At 46.8% G+C, this 14,741-nt stretch overlaps 1 protein-coding gene across 1 annotated transcript in view; it reads left to right on the top strand.

Annotated features, from left to right (window-relative positions):
* The window catches only part of AOAH (acyloxyacyl hydrolase), an 89,722-nt gene that overhangs the window by 67,690 nt on the left and 7,291 nt on the right, over nucleotides 1–14,741 (top strand). Inside the window, exons 17-20 of the mRNA XM_074841534.1 lie at nucleotides 338–510; nucleotides 9,717–9,775; nucleotides 9,857–9,916; nucleotides 11,519–11,615. Coding sequence (XP_074697635.1) covers nucleotides 338–510; nucleotides 9,717–9,775; nucleotides 9,857–9,916; nucleotides 11,519–11,615 — 389 coding nt within the window. The remainder of the gene's footprint in view (nucleotides 1–337; nucleotides 511–9,716; nucleotides 9,776–9,856; nucleotides 9,917–11,518; nucleotides 11,616–14,741) is intronic.

Here is a 14,741-nt window from a genome sequence, read left to right as displayed (position 1 = left end):
CATTGGGGGCAGGGAGGAAGCGAGCGAGCGGGTGTGTGATGCTTAGCTGCCCACCAGGGTTAACCCACAACAGGAGGCCATGCTATAAAAAAGGGATGCATCTGTCTGTTTTTAGCAGGGAGAAGGGTTACACTGAAGGAGGTTTCTGTATCACTTCTGATTTTGGCAATAACAATGAGACACTAAAACACATACATAGCATCATTTTTATAAGGTTTTATTTAACTAACTTAATGTAGAAGAGCAGCAAAGAAGAAAATGCTGCTGTTTCAGGTGCCTTTTTGGGGGCACAGTATCACCTGACACAATGTCCTGTTGGCATCCTCTTTTTCTGCAGGAACCGTGACACACTGGCTCACATGACTACACCCAAAGAAATGCTCTCCAATGTGGTGCAAGCTCTGCGATACCTGGACTCCTGTCTTCCAAAGGGTAGCCATGTGATTTTAACAGGCCTGGTAGATGGCCGCTTTCTCTGGGATAACCTGCATGACAGATACCATCCTCTAGGTAAATATGAGATGTTGTGGGGTTCCTCCTGGTTATCTGCCTGCTCATGTTGCTTTCTCTCCCTAAATAATTCATGAATCTGTTGACAATTTCAAGAAAATCTGACAGAGTGGAGGAGATCTGAGAAATATAAGATAGATATTGGCTGTGCAGTAGAAGTAGGAGAGCCAGCTTACCATCCCCACCGCAGGACAGGGCAGCTAGAGGGCAGACCCCAATCCTGCCTGGTTCCCCCACGAGCCCGACCCACTCAGCTCCAAACCAGGCTCAACACATACTGTGGATGTGGAAACAAGGTGTCTTGGCCCAAAATTGTGGCCAGACTGCCTGCACTTCATCCTGATTGTTGTTACAGGTGGAGCTGGAAATTTGGTGAACACCTCCACTCACAGACTGGTGGATGTCTTGGTAAAACTGGATGTGGACCAGGACAGAAGATTAAGTCAAGGGTTTGCGAAAGACTGGTTAGATATTAGAGAAATAGATTTTCTGCCAGCACTGGGTGCCTGCCACCTCCTACATTAGCTACAGGTGTGACAATTGAAACCTCACTCCACGTACAGGCATGTTTTGGGGCATTCACTCAGAGTGCAGTTCCCATAAGGTTCTTTGTGGCAGTGTTTTCAAAGATTTGTAGGCTGTCTTTGGGAGGCTGTCATCTCAGAGTGTGCATGAAACCGTATGTCTGACCATTAACAGACCTCTTTCTCCTTGGCTTCATCCTGTGCCAAGTAGCAAGGAGGAACATCATCACAGGGGGCTGCATTCATATGCAATGATGTGTGACGTCCAACCTTGGTTAGTCCGACAGTTGTGCCTCTGGGGTCAGTGTGGAAATCTTTCCCTGGGGATGTGAGAGGTTGTGGGGTGGGGAAGCTTGGAAGCTGGATACAGAAGCTCTTTTCTACAAGTTCATACCACCCCACAGTGGATAAAGAATGTGAAATACTTTATGCCGGTAGCAAAGAAAAGTTTTATGGAAACAGCTAAAGTAAAAGTCCCTTGTTCTCCAGTGAAGAGTGTGTACAAGGAACCATCATGGACATTCTGCCGCCAAATTTTAGACCAAAAGCATGTTCTTATTTATATTTGGGTAAAGCAATGTCTTTTGAATCTGAGTAAGTGAAAAGTTGTTGTCATCTTGGTTCTCATCAGCAAAGAGAGAGAGAAGCTAAATCACATGATGAAAATGGTAGATTACATCTTCAATGATTTTGGCAACCACTGGGTATTGGAGCTTTCAGCAGACTCTGTGCTGTGGTTTCCCCAGGGTTCCCTAGTCACTGCCAGTGTCCCCACAGTTATTTTACCCCTCAAAAATAGTTGCCTCTTCTCAGGAAGTCTGAGGTCTCCATTTCTATTCTTCATACCTTGTTACATTTTTCTCTAATAAACACTATACTACTACCAATGAAAATGGAAAAAAAGAAAAATAAAAGAAAAATCTTGTCCCTTTCAGAGCAGGAGGAGCCTGTGGTAATTATTTTTTAGTCACATAAACACATTTCTTTCCTTGAATGCATGTTTATCACAGGCATAGTTCCTCTACTGGGTATCTAATTATCAGAGACAGCACGTAGCATTTTTTGGCACAAGCCAAATCAGGAATTATTAGCTATAGGATCAGTTGGAAATTTTTCAGAAGGGCTAGTTTGCCTTGGAGGGACCCAATTAGTCTTAAGCAACATGTTTTGCAGCAAGAGATCTCTTCTGGCAGATCCTCCAAGGGGTTGCGAGCAGGTTTCCCCACTTGGCTGCCAGTCAGGCACAACCAGACGTCAGTCTGGCTTTCTGCCGAAGCCCTGGTCCCCCTGACAGCCCACCCCAGGGCCCGATGCTTTCAGGCTACATGGGTTTGGGACATCCCCAACATCCAGGAGTGACACTAGATCTTTGAGGTGCCCACCTTTTGCTCCCCGGGCAGCTGATACTGCTGCTGGGTGATGGGCAGCTGTGAGATAGGCAGGAATCACATCTATATCAGGGAGCTGCTGCGAAGCAACACGAGGAGCCCGTTTCACTTTGGAGAGATCATACTTTGCAGTTCCCAAACAAGAACAAAAATTATATATATCAGCACCACAAAGATAACAAAGCCTGATGGGATGATCAGTGTGCTACAAACTCAGAGAACTGAATGGCCATTTAATTTCCGTCTTGGTGGTAGCTACCAAAGAAGCAAAAAGGTCAAGAAAATGTGTAATTTTCTCAGCAAGCCAGGTGTGGTGGTTTGACCTTGGCTAAATGCCAGGTACCCACTAAGTCGCTCTATCACTTCCCCCCCCTTCCCCTTTTTTTCTCAATAGGGCAAAGAAGGGAAAGAAAGTAAGATAGGAAAACAAAACAACCCTTGTGGGTAAAACAACAGCAGTTTTAATATAAGCAAAGCGAAGCAAAGGTCCGCGCGCGGAAGCAAAAAAAAAAGAAAACAGATTTATTCTCTACTTCCCATTAACAGGCGATGTCGGGCCTTCTCAGGAAGCAGGGCTCTGATATGCGTAGCGGTTGCCTCGGAGGACCAAGGGTGACCCCCCCCCTTCCTCCTTTCTCCCAGCTTTATACTGAGCAGACGTCATATGGTATGGAATATCCCTTTGGTCAGTTCGGGTCAGCTGTCCTGGTTGTGTCCCCTCCCAAGATCTTGCCCACCCCGTCCCACTGTGGGGGGGGAAATGTCAGAAAGAGCCTTGGTGCTGTGTAAGCACTACTCAGCAGTAGCCACAACACCAGTGTGCTATCAACACCCTGCCAGCTCCCAGCATAAAACACAGCACCATGAGGGCTGCTACAGGGGAAAACCAATTCTGGCTCAGCCAGACCCGATACAGTCTCCACCCCTTATTCCATACCATTTACGTCATGCCCAGGTCCCACATAACACTCATTTATTCATTCCGTAAGCTTTCTTCACTCCTCCAGATGTTCAGTGACTTGGCTGCCATCTGTCAAGGTGGATGTTCAGGACAGGAGCAGTATGTTTGACTGTTGGACTCCAGCACCGGCTAGGTTTGGGTCATCATCGCATGTATCTGGTTCACTCTTCGTCGTTCCTACTTCCTCCATCACTTCCTGCAACATACAACTCAGCTCACAGATTATTTCCCCCCCAAGGTTAAATCTCCTTGAGGCACACACTGAGTAGCCCCATTCTCCCGCATTACCCACCAAGTACATCCAGGTCCCTGAGCAAAAACAATCCCACGAGTGGGCTTGCCTTTTCCCAAGGGAGGAGCGATCCACACTGCCTTCCCCAGCCATTTCCCTGTGTGTACTACAGGGACCTTATCTCCTCCCACAGTATGAAGGGGTTTTGTTTGGGCAGGACCAGGACGGTTAACAGATCCTCTGGTATTAATTAGCCAAGTGGCTTCTGCTAAATTTATATCCCAGTGTTTCCATGCCCCATTGTCCAATGCTCGCAACATAGTCTTCAACAGTCCATTGTATCTTTCAATCTTTCCAGACGCTTGTGGGTAATAAGGGATGTGATACACCCACTCAATGCCATGTTTCTTTGCCCAGGAGTTTATGAGATTATTTCGAAAATGGGTTCCATTGTCTGATTCGATTCTTTCAGGAGTACCATGTCGCCATAAAATTTGCCTTTCAAGACCTAAGATAGTATTTCGGGCAGTGGCATGATTTACAGGGTACGTCTCAAGCCAACCAGTAGTTGCTTCCACCATAGTGAGTATGTAGCGCTTGCCTTGGCGTGTTCGTGGCAATGGTCCAATATAGTCAATTTGCCAGGCCTCACCATATCGAAAACTCAGCCATCGCCCTCTGTTCCAGGGAGACTTTACTCGTGTGGCTCGCTTGATTGCAGCACATGTTTCGCATTCATGAGTGACCTGTGAGATGGCCTCCATGGTCAGGTCCACCCCTCGATCACGAGCCCATCTGTACGTTGCATCTCTCCCGAGATGCCCGGATGTTTCATGGGCCCATCGAGCTACAAATAGCTCACCCTTGCGCTCCCAGTCCAGGTCCAGCTGAGCTACTTCAATTTTAGCAGCCTTGTCTACTTGCTCATTGTTTTGATGTTCTTCGGTGGCACGGCTTTTGGGCACGTGGGCATCTACATGACGTACCTTTAGAGCCACGTTTTCCACTCGGGCAGCGATGTCCTGCCACAGTGCAGCAGCCCAGATGGGTTTACCTCTGCGCTGCCAATTGGTCTTCTTCCACTCCTGTAGCCACCCCCACAGGGCATTAGCCACCATCCAGGAGTCAGTGTAGAGATACAGTACTGGCCACTTTTCTCGTTCAGCAATCTTTAGGGCTAGTTGGATCGCTTTTACTTCTGCAAACTGACTTGACTCGCCCTCTCCTTCAGTGGCCTCAACGACTTGTCTTGTGGGGCTCCACACAGCAGCTTTCCACTTTCGATGGTTTCCTACCACACGACAGGATCCATCAGTAAACAAAGCATACCGCCTTTCATCTTCTGGTAATTCGTTATATGGTGGTGCTTCTTGGGCACGAGCCACCTCCTCAGGCAGTGCTCCAAAATCTCTACCTTCTGGCCAGTCCATGATCTCTTCCAGGATTCCTGGACGGTTGGGTTTTCCCAGTCGAGCTCGTTGCGTGATTAACGCTACCCATTTACTCCAGGTAGCACTGGTTGCATGGTGTGTAGAAGGGATGTTTCCTTTGAACATCCAATGTAGTACAGGCAATCGCGGTGCCAAGAGGAGCTGTGTTTCTGTACCAACAACTTCGGAAGCGGCTCGAATCCCCTCATATGCTGCCAGAATCTCCTTTTCAGTTGGAGTGTAGTGGGCTTCTGATCCTCGATATCCCCGGCTCCAAAATCCTAATGGTCGACCCCGAGTTTCACCTGCTACCTTCTGCCAGAGGCTCCATGTGAGGCCATGCTCCCCAGTTGATGTGTAAAGTACATTTTGCACATCTGGTCCTGTCCGAACAGGCCCAAGAGCTACCGCCCGAGCTATCTCCTGTTTGATGTGCTCAAAGGCTTGTTGTTGCTCAAGACCCCACTCAAAATTGTTCTTCTTTCGGGTTACTTGATAGAGAGGGCTCACCAGCTGACTGTAACCTGGAATGTGCATCCTCCAAAATCCCACAAGTCCTAAGAAAGCTTGTGTTTCCTTCTTGTTGGTCGGTGGAGACATAGCTGCTATCTTGTTGACAACCTCCATAGGCACATGGCGGCGTCCATCTTGCCATTTTATTCCCAAGAACTGAATCTCCTGTGCTGGTCCCTTGACCTTGCTTTTCTTTATGGCAAACCCAGCTCTCAGAAGAATCTCAATTACTTTTTGTCCTTTCTTGAACACTTCTTCTGCCTTGTTGCCCCACACAATGATGTCATCGATGTACTGTAGATGTTCAGGGGCATCACCCTTTTCCAGTGCAGTTTGAATTAGTCCATGACAAATAGTGGGGCTGTGCTTCCACCCCTGGGGTAGTCGATTCCAGGTATATTGGACACCCCTCCACGTGAAAGCAAACTGTGGCCTGCACTCTTCTGCCAAAGGAATTGAAAAGAATGCATTGGCGATGTCGATTGTGGCGTACCACTTGGCTGCCTTTGACTCTAGCTCATACTGGAGCTCTAACATATCTGGTACAGCAGCACTCAGTGGTGGCGTCACTTCGTTCAGGCCACGATAGTCTACTGTCAACCTCCACCCTCCGTCAGACTTTCGCACTGGCCATATTGGGCTATTAAAAGGCGAATGTGTCTTACTGATGACACCTTGGGTCTCCAGTTGACGGATCAGTTCTTGGATGGGAGCCAGAGAGTCTCGGTTCGTGCGATACTGCCGTCGGTGCACGGTCCTCATGGCAATTGGCACCTGTTGTTCTTTAACTCGCAACAGTCCTACAACAAAAGGATCTCCTGAGAGGCCAGGCAGATTAGACAACTGTTTGACCTTCTCTGTGTTCACACTGGCCACACCAAAAGCCCATCGGTATCCTTTTGGGTCTTTGAAATACCCCCTCTTGAGGTAGTCAATGCCCAAGATACAAGGGGCTTCTGGGCCAGTTACAATGGGATGTTTTTCCCACTTATCCCCGGTCAAGCTAACCTCGGCCTCCAGTACTGACAGTTCTTGACATCCGCCTGTCACTCCTGAGATCCAGATAGGTTCTGCCCCTCTATAACTTGATGGCATTAATGTACACTGTGCCCCGGTATCGATTAAAGCCTGGTACTTCTGTGGATTTGATGTGCCAGGCCATCGAATCCACACTGTCCAATAAACCCGATCATCCCTTTCCTCCTCCTGGCTGGAGGCAGGGGCCCTCTATTCCTGTTCTTGGTCAGAGTATTCACTGTCTGACCCTTGCTGTGCCAGGCCGGAAACTCCTTCATCAGGGCCAAGGGAGGTGATCTCATTCTTCCTGTATCTGGGAGATCGCTGATTACTTTCTTGCGGTTTCACGCCAGCTACATTAACAACCTTCTTGGATGTTGTCTTCTTGGCAGGGGTCTTTCCTCGCAATTCATGTACACGAGCTTCCAATTTGAAGGTGGGTTGACCATCCCACTTCCTCATGTCCTCCCCCTGGTCACGCAGGAAGAACCAAAGTTCGCCACGTGTCATGCGCCTAGGTTTCCCTTTCCCTCTGACTGGGGTGGAAGAGAACCGATTTCTTGGGGTGCTCCTGACATCTAAGGCACTCGCCCGTAGAGATGAGGAGGTTCCAAGACTCTCTTCAAAGTTCTGAAGCCAGGAAGAGACTGCCTCCACAGTTGGCGTACATCTTAGTCCTTCTCCCATATCCATTTCTGGATAGTACATCGCAGCCAAGCCCGCAGAATACGAGGATGGTGCACCTTTAATCACCTTCCTCCACATGGCCCGTGTGCACAGGACATCCTCTGGATTTTTAGGGGCTTCATCATTATTTGGATCACTATAGATGACTTCCAGCACTGCTAGTTCTCTCAGGTACTGGACACCTTCATCCGCAGTAGCCCACTTCCCTGGGGAGTTGTCCGTAAGATCTTCCTTGAAAGGATATCTTGCTTTAACACTTGAAAGGAGCCGTCTCCACAGACTGCAAATTCCTGTTTCTTTTCCAATTCCCCTTTCAATTCCTCGATCTCTAGCAAGGGAACCCAGCTGTTGGGCTTCCTTACCTTCCAGCTGCTGAGCATCAGCCCCATTATCCCAGCATCGAAGCAGCCAGGCAGCAATCCGCTCACCCGGCTGGCGGCTATAGTCTTTCCGCAGATCTCGCAGTTCTGATGATGTCAGGGACCGGGTAGTTTCTGCCTCCTGTTTGAGTTCTGTTATTCCCTCTTCTGACCCCTTTGCTGAAGGACCCGCTTCTTCCTCCTCTTTTTCGTCCCTTATTAATCGAGGGTATGGACCTGTTGTTCTCCTTGTCCACTGTTTCTTTTTTACTACTGGGGCAATCTCTGCTGTTATTGTTTTTGTTTGAGTTCCCATTTCCACCACAGTCCTTTGAGAGCACTGAACTGCAGCTCGATAAGCATAGGCCAGGCCCCAGTACAGCGCTAGGAGTTGCTGATTTTCATCGGGATAGACAAGGCACCCTTCTATCAGGTGTTGTGTCAGTTTTGCGGGGTTGCTTGCCTGTTCAGGGGTAAGATCCCAGGCTACAGGAGGTGATAACCGTCCTAGGAATCTGCCCAAATCCTTCCACTCCCCCTGCCACCCAGGGACAGGCCGCCTCAGGGCACATTTTGGTATTCTCTCACCCAAAATTTGCTTTCTCTTACACCAAAAACCTAACGAGCTCCACACAGCCCACAATAGGCGAATAGCATTAATGAACAGTATCAAAGAGCTAACATAAGGATTAATAAGTACTTCGGGAGCTTGCAGAATAAAACCACTCATGATGTTCCCAATTTCTTCCAGCATGTTCCCGAGCTTAGCAAAATAAAGATAAGCAGAGCAATAAACAAACCCGTGACCAGCACAAGAGCTTGTCGCTTACTAACTGCTATAGCTATAGCACAATTAATATAAAACTGCCGTTGTCCCGCCCCACGTTGGGCGCCAAAATAGACTGTGGTGGTTTGACCTTGGCTAAATGCCAGGTACCCACTAAGTCGCTCTATCACTTCCCCCCCCTTCCCCTTTTTTTCTCAATAGGGCAAAGAAGGGAAAGAAAGTAAGATAGGAAAACAAAACAACCCTTGTGGGTAAAACAACAGCAGTTTTAATATAAGCAAAGCGAAGCAAAGGTCCGCGCGCGGAAGCAAAAAAAAAAGAAAACAGATTTATTCTCTACTTCCCATTAACAGGCGATGTCGGGCCTTCTCAGGAAGCAGGGCTCTGATATGCGTAGCGGTTGCCTCGGAGGACCAAGGGTGACCCCCCCCCTTCCTCCTTTCTCCCAGCTTTATACTGAGCAGACGTCATATGGTATGGAATATCCCTTTGGTCAGTTCGGGTCAGCTGTCCTGGTTGTGTCCCCTCCCAAGATCTTGCCCACCCCGTCCCACTGTGGGGGGGGAAATGTCAGAAAGAGCCTTGGTGCTGTGTAAGCACTACTCAGCAGTAGCCACAACACCAGTGTGCTATCAACACCCTGCCAGCTCCCAGCATAAAACACAGCACCATGAGGGCTGCTACAGGGGAAAACCAATTCTGGCTCAGCCAGACCCGATACACCAGGCTATTGCATAGCGCAGTGAATTTTAGGGAATGTCAGCTGGATGTTTAACTTGGTGCTTGGATTTGCTCACCCACACAAGCCTATCCACTTCCCTCTGTGACAGCAAAATTGTTCCTCCCTTTTAAGGCTAACATCTCCGAGGTAAATGCAAAACTCAGGGTATATACAGGCACCTTCAATCTTCCCTTCAGCTTTGCAAGCCCTGCATTTATTTGGGGAGGGTGAGAGAAACGTTAATGGATAAAATATCAGTCACGTACTTCAGAGATTGGCGCAGGCTGTGATGACTAACCCCGCGTGCAAGACGAATCACCCGTGAAAGGCTGGAGAGGGATAAGGGAGAAGCAATAACAGCTCTGCATGTTGTGGGGATGCAGGCACCTTAGTGGGAAGGATGCATCGGTGCCACCTCTTTTGCACCCCATCTCTGGTGGTGGGAGGGTGACTTGAGAGCAGGGATTGGGGCTCCCGGGGTGCCTCTTCCTCACTGAGGGGTCTAATGCATGCAAACGCACAGACCTGCAAAATGAAGTTACATTTGGCCATCAGGCACATGAAGTTTCCCTCTCTGTGCTTTGCAGGGCAGCTGAACAGGGACGTCACGTACAGTCAACTTTATTCTTTCCTCGACTGCCTCCAGGTAAGGTCTCTGGCTGTAGCTTATGAGCCCCCCCTTTCCTCTCAGCCTGCTGCTAAAGCCCCACTCCCTGTGCCTGCCCAGGTGAGCCCCTGCAGCGGCTGGCTGACGCCCAACGAGACGCTCAGGAATTTGACCTCGGAGGTAAGTCTCACCAAGGCTGAAATGGGACCACCCTCTTGCACAGATGCTCTCCCAGTTTGTCCCTGTGTTTGAGGATATAAGCCTAATATCTCAAAGGCAAGACGACAACTCACTTTTTTCTTCCAAAGGCAGGGAGATACGGAAACATCCATACCCATCCTTTCAAATGCCTCTCAGGCTCTGGGAGGCAGCACGGTTAAGTTAAGGGATTCACAAACATATTCCCTTTCCAACCTCTCAGCTGCCCAAATTTATTCTCAAGGGATGTGCTCTGCCTGAGACAAAACTCTTCAGGTTCAAGGTCTTTAAGGAGAAAACATACCTGATAAGAAAGAAAAGTCTTGTGAATCAAGTAGCTGTGAGTATGAAAAGCCAACTGCACAGATATCGCTGGCAGTGGGAGCAGGCCCTGAGAGCAAGAGCCTTACCCTGTCATCATTTGGGACTTGTACTAATCTTCTTCAGACACATTTCTGTGGATTTAATCACCAGATGGTGTGACCAAGGAGCATCCAGGCTCAGTGCAGGAATGGGAACAGACAGAACAGAGATGTATTAAAGCTCACCCTAAAAATCTGGCTGCAGAAGTGAATGTCACATAATACCAGCACTTACTCCCTTACGGTACAAGCTGATTTTTTATCCCAGCAACACCCTGCAGCCACGTAAAAGAGTCAGTAACCAAATATCGTCAAAGGTGTCGTCTCTGTGTATAGTTGTATTAATGTTTGCATTCACTAAACAAAATATATGGCCTTAATTTCACCAAGGCTTACATATGTGTTTCATTTTATGTCCTCTCCCTCTTGACTTCAGAGAAGGCAATTAAGCACACCCCTAAATCTTTGCAGGAATGCAGCTTATGTATTCCTACCAAAAATAGAGAACATATAGTACATGTAACTTCTGTCCATGAACAATTCATATGTCTGCAGGGTATGAATTAATCTTCTTTCTGAGCCCCTGTCTGAAACTAATTGTCTATGTTATTATCCAAACTGCACAATTTAAATATTTAGGAGCCCCTGATCTCTGTTACAGCTGTAGAAATCACACTGGATATATCAGTTAGGTAGACACTCAATGGAGGTAATTTACTCTGCTGAAAGTAAGAGCAGAATTTGGTCTGGCTAGATAAGCGTTAGCACCCACAACACAGTGGCGGGAAAGATAATGGGAGAGAGAACATTTTTATTGTACAAAAAGTTTCAGTTTTCTTTAAGAGGAATGGAAGTGACTGGGCTACCACTCATCAAGAGGTCTCCAAACCCAAGAAATTCGCAATATTTATATAGGCATAGAGACACTACTAGAAGAGGTCTCCAGTAAAATAATCATATGCTGTATTAAACTTATGGCATCAGCTGAGGCCTCAGTGCAACCTGCAATGACGTATTGCATGGGGAGCTGGGGAGCCCAAAGGCTGGTGGTGCTCCTGCAAGTCCTTGTTAGGATGAAGAACCCCATCTCACCTCCTTTCCCCCAGCTAAAAGGGTAACATTAGCTTTCAAATTCCTGACCATGCATCAGTGACAAAATCTGAATCCATGCAAAGCAGCGTAAGTAGCAATGATTTGTCATTAAATTGCTTGATTTTTGCAGAGAGCTTTACAACTTTCCAATGTCCTGAAAGAAATAGCGAGATCTGAGAAATTCACCAACTTTGATATTTTCTACATGGATTTCCCACTGAGACAAAGTAAGTTACTTTTTTCCTGTCTTTCTCATGAAGCATTTAGTCAAGTGCTGGGCTGCTAATATGCTCCTCATGTTTTAGCTTTGTAATGGGAGAAGTGCAGCATAGCCAGCCAGCCTAGGTGACCCTGCTGTCAGGGCTGGGGCCAAGGGGGGACTCTTAATGCCATCTACCAGCTTCCCTTGTTGGGGTAACCGTGGACCTCTGTCAAGACAAGATCCCACCATCAGCCTGGGGACCACAGCCTCCCCGCTGATCCCAGCTGCCAGCACCCACAATCCCAGTGTGCAGCACACTGGCCATTTGCACTTGGGTGGCAGGGAGTGTCAGTGGTGAGGCAACAGCAACAGCAGATGAGCCTCTGCTAAAAATGCCTCTTACTTGTCCACTACAGCTTCTCAGGCTGATTTAAAAAAAAAAAAAAAAAAAAAAAAAAAAATCTCAAACCTATCTCAGTCCATAGATTTGGTTTTATTTTTGATCATTACTTTTATAGCGGGTCATCTAGACTGGAGATGGCATATCTGCAGTGGTGAAGGTGGTCTCCATGAGCTGTAGTGTACTACGTCACTGACCGGGCTTCATATTGCCTCCTCTGGGATGAGCAGTGCCTCAGGAAGGAGGACTTTTGTCAGACAGTTTTCCTGCCTGAATAACACAACCACCCTCTCTTAACTCACTGATTTCAAAAGCAGAAGCGCCTCTCCCAGGAAGAACTGGCTTATTTCCTATGCTTCCTTAAGCACCTACATACTATTGTAACTTTTGACTTGAAGAGCTTACGAAACTCATCCTGCTGTGATCTTAAGTGACAGTAGGTAAGCACATTACCTAAATCACTTCCTTCCACAACTGATGCTTGAAAAAAATAAAAGAACCAGAAACTGTTCCTTGTTACCGTGCTCATGAGTGGACAGTGTCCTTACGGGGCTGGGGACAGACGCCTGTCCCTGGATCCCCCTCAGCTCTGCTTCCCTCATGAGATGTGCATGGGTCCAGCTTGAGGGATCACCCAGCATCAGCTCAGTTCTGTCACAAGCAGAAACACACTCACTCTTTCTTTTTAAAAAAAGGAACAACATGGGTTGAGGAATTGAGGTGGGCAACATATTCAAGTAGTTAGTGATGGGAAGGTAGGAAAACAGCTTTTTCCCTGTATCCAGCCTGAACCTCACATGTTTCAATTTATGCCCTTTGTCTCTCCCCCTCCCACTGTGCACTGCTGTGAAGAGACCGGCCCTGTCCTCTTCGCCTCCCTGTAGGCTCTTCCCCAGGGTGAACCATCCCTGTCCCTCAGCCTCCTTTCATGGTGCAGGAGTTCCAGCCCTGGCCACATGGGGGCCCTCCCCAATAGCATGAATTTTTACGTTAACAAAATAGTATATAATAATTGGAAAGAAACCTGATCTGCATTTCCTTGCTTATATGTTCACATAGATGGTTCCATGTTGGTCTGTCTTGAAAAATTTTGCCTGAGGACTCTATTTCAAATGACAGCATGCAGACAGCTAAAACCAGAACCAAGAAGGGACAGAATCACCCTGGCTACTTCAAAATGTACATCTCTAACACCTCTCCCCATCACTGCCTGGCTGTCCCTGGAAGCATGAAGCTGCCAAAGCACCTAAGATAATTGTACAAATCTCATTTTTCAGCCAAATCTTATCAAAATTCACAAACTTATTTTATACTACATGACCCAATTCAGGAAGCTGGTTCTGGGTCTCATGCAAACTATATGGAGGAGGAGGTAAAGAAAGGAGGATGGGAGATGGAGTCTTTCTGTCCAAAACTTTATCTCAGAAAGGTGGGCTCAACTGTCGAGTTCGATATTGTAGCACAGAGCTTCAGGCTGTCCAAGTCTCTTTGCTGTTTTTGCCTCAGATACTTAATATTTAACAAGTCACTAGGATTTGGAACAAACTACCTGCTGGGTAGGCAAATTACTTTAATAAGTTAAATGACTAACTTTAGGTAATTTATTTGCTTTCACGAAATGAAACATCTTAATATAATTTGCTGTTCTTGATTACATTGCGTTAAATAAATGAGGTAAACAAAATCACACATGCACATACAAACATCAGCTCTGAAAGACACTTTGCAAAGTTTCCTGCAGCCCTGGAGCCAACGATTTGAGCTTGCCGTCAGGAAAGCTGTCAGTTCGTGAGTGTGCTCAAAAGCCAGCTAAGGCTGCTGACCTACTTTTCTGGTCTCTTTCTGAAGTGAGCGCAAATCCTCCCCTAAACTCTCCAGACATCAAATATTTAGCAGCGGTTGCACATTGTGATGAGTACATCGATTTCAGGCTGGCTTGGACATATATATACACAGCAGCTCCCAGCTTTCTTGGAGTAAAATCTGAGTATGCTAGTGTTTATTCTAGATTTAGATGGACATCCAAGCTCAGATGTAGCCTTTGGCTGAAGAACATAGTGGTTCCTTTAGGAAACAGTGAAATAAATAGGGGTTGCTTGTTTTGGCTTTTTCTTGGTCTGGATGAGAGCAAGCTCTAGCCTAGGCAATAGGCACTTTCAAGACAAACTCTGGACATACTCACTTGGTGGGTATTTGTTCAACTGTTCTAGTATTTTTGGAGGTCAAGTATAATGGTCTAAATTCACCTATCTTGATATAAACCTTACTTATTTTACTTAGTCCTCTGTTATGTCTGGCATGGGAACAGTAGTCCCTCTATAAAGTAAAACACAATACACAGCCTTGCAGTCAACATATAGCATCATATGTAAGGAGTTAAGCAAGCTCAATTTGTGCATCTATATGTGCGTTCCGTTGTGTAATCTAAGGTGAATATGTGTTGTGCCCAACATATTGCAAATTTGAAACAAAAAGGTCCAGTGCCTGTGTCTTGAAACAGATTACTTAGGGTGTTGACTAAAGCATCTCAAGTAGGTTTCTATAGTCAAAGCAGGAATATCACCCTTCTGTGAGTTCAGATTTAGTATGGGGACCCAGACATTGCTTTTTGACACAATAGCCAGGGTTCAACAAACAGCAGTGAGTCTACGTCAAAACTGTGGTGCTTGAATGGAGAACATTTTCCTCCTGACAGCATGCTTGCATAATGCTATTAAGAATTCTTAATCTGTCATTATAGAAGAAATTATT

Source organism: Strix aluco, chromosome 1 (genome assembly GCF_031877795.1).
Source record: "Strix aluco isolate bStrAlu1 chromosome 1, bStrAlu1.hap1, whole genome shotgun sequence".
NCBI lineage: Eukaryota > Metazoa > Chordata > Aves > Strigiformes > Strigidae > Strix > Strix aluco.
This window is presented reverse-complemented; position numbering and strand designations above follow the sequence as displayed.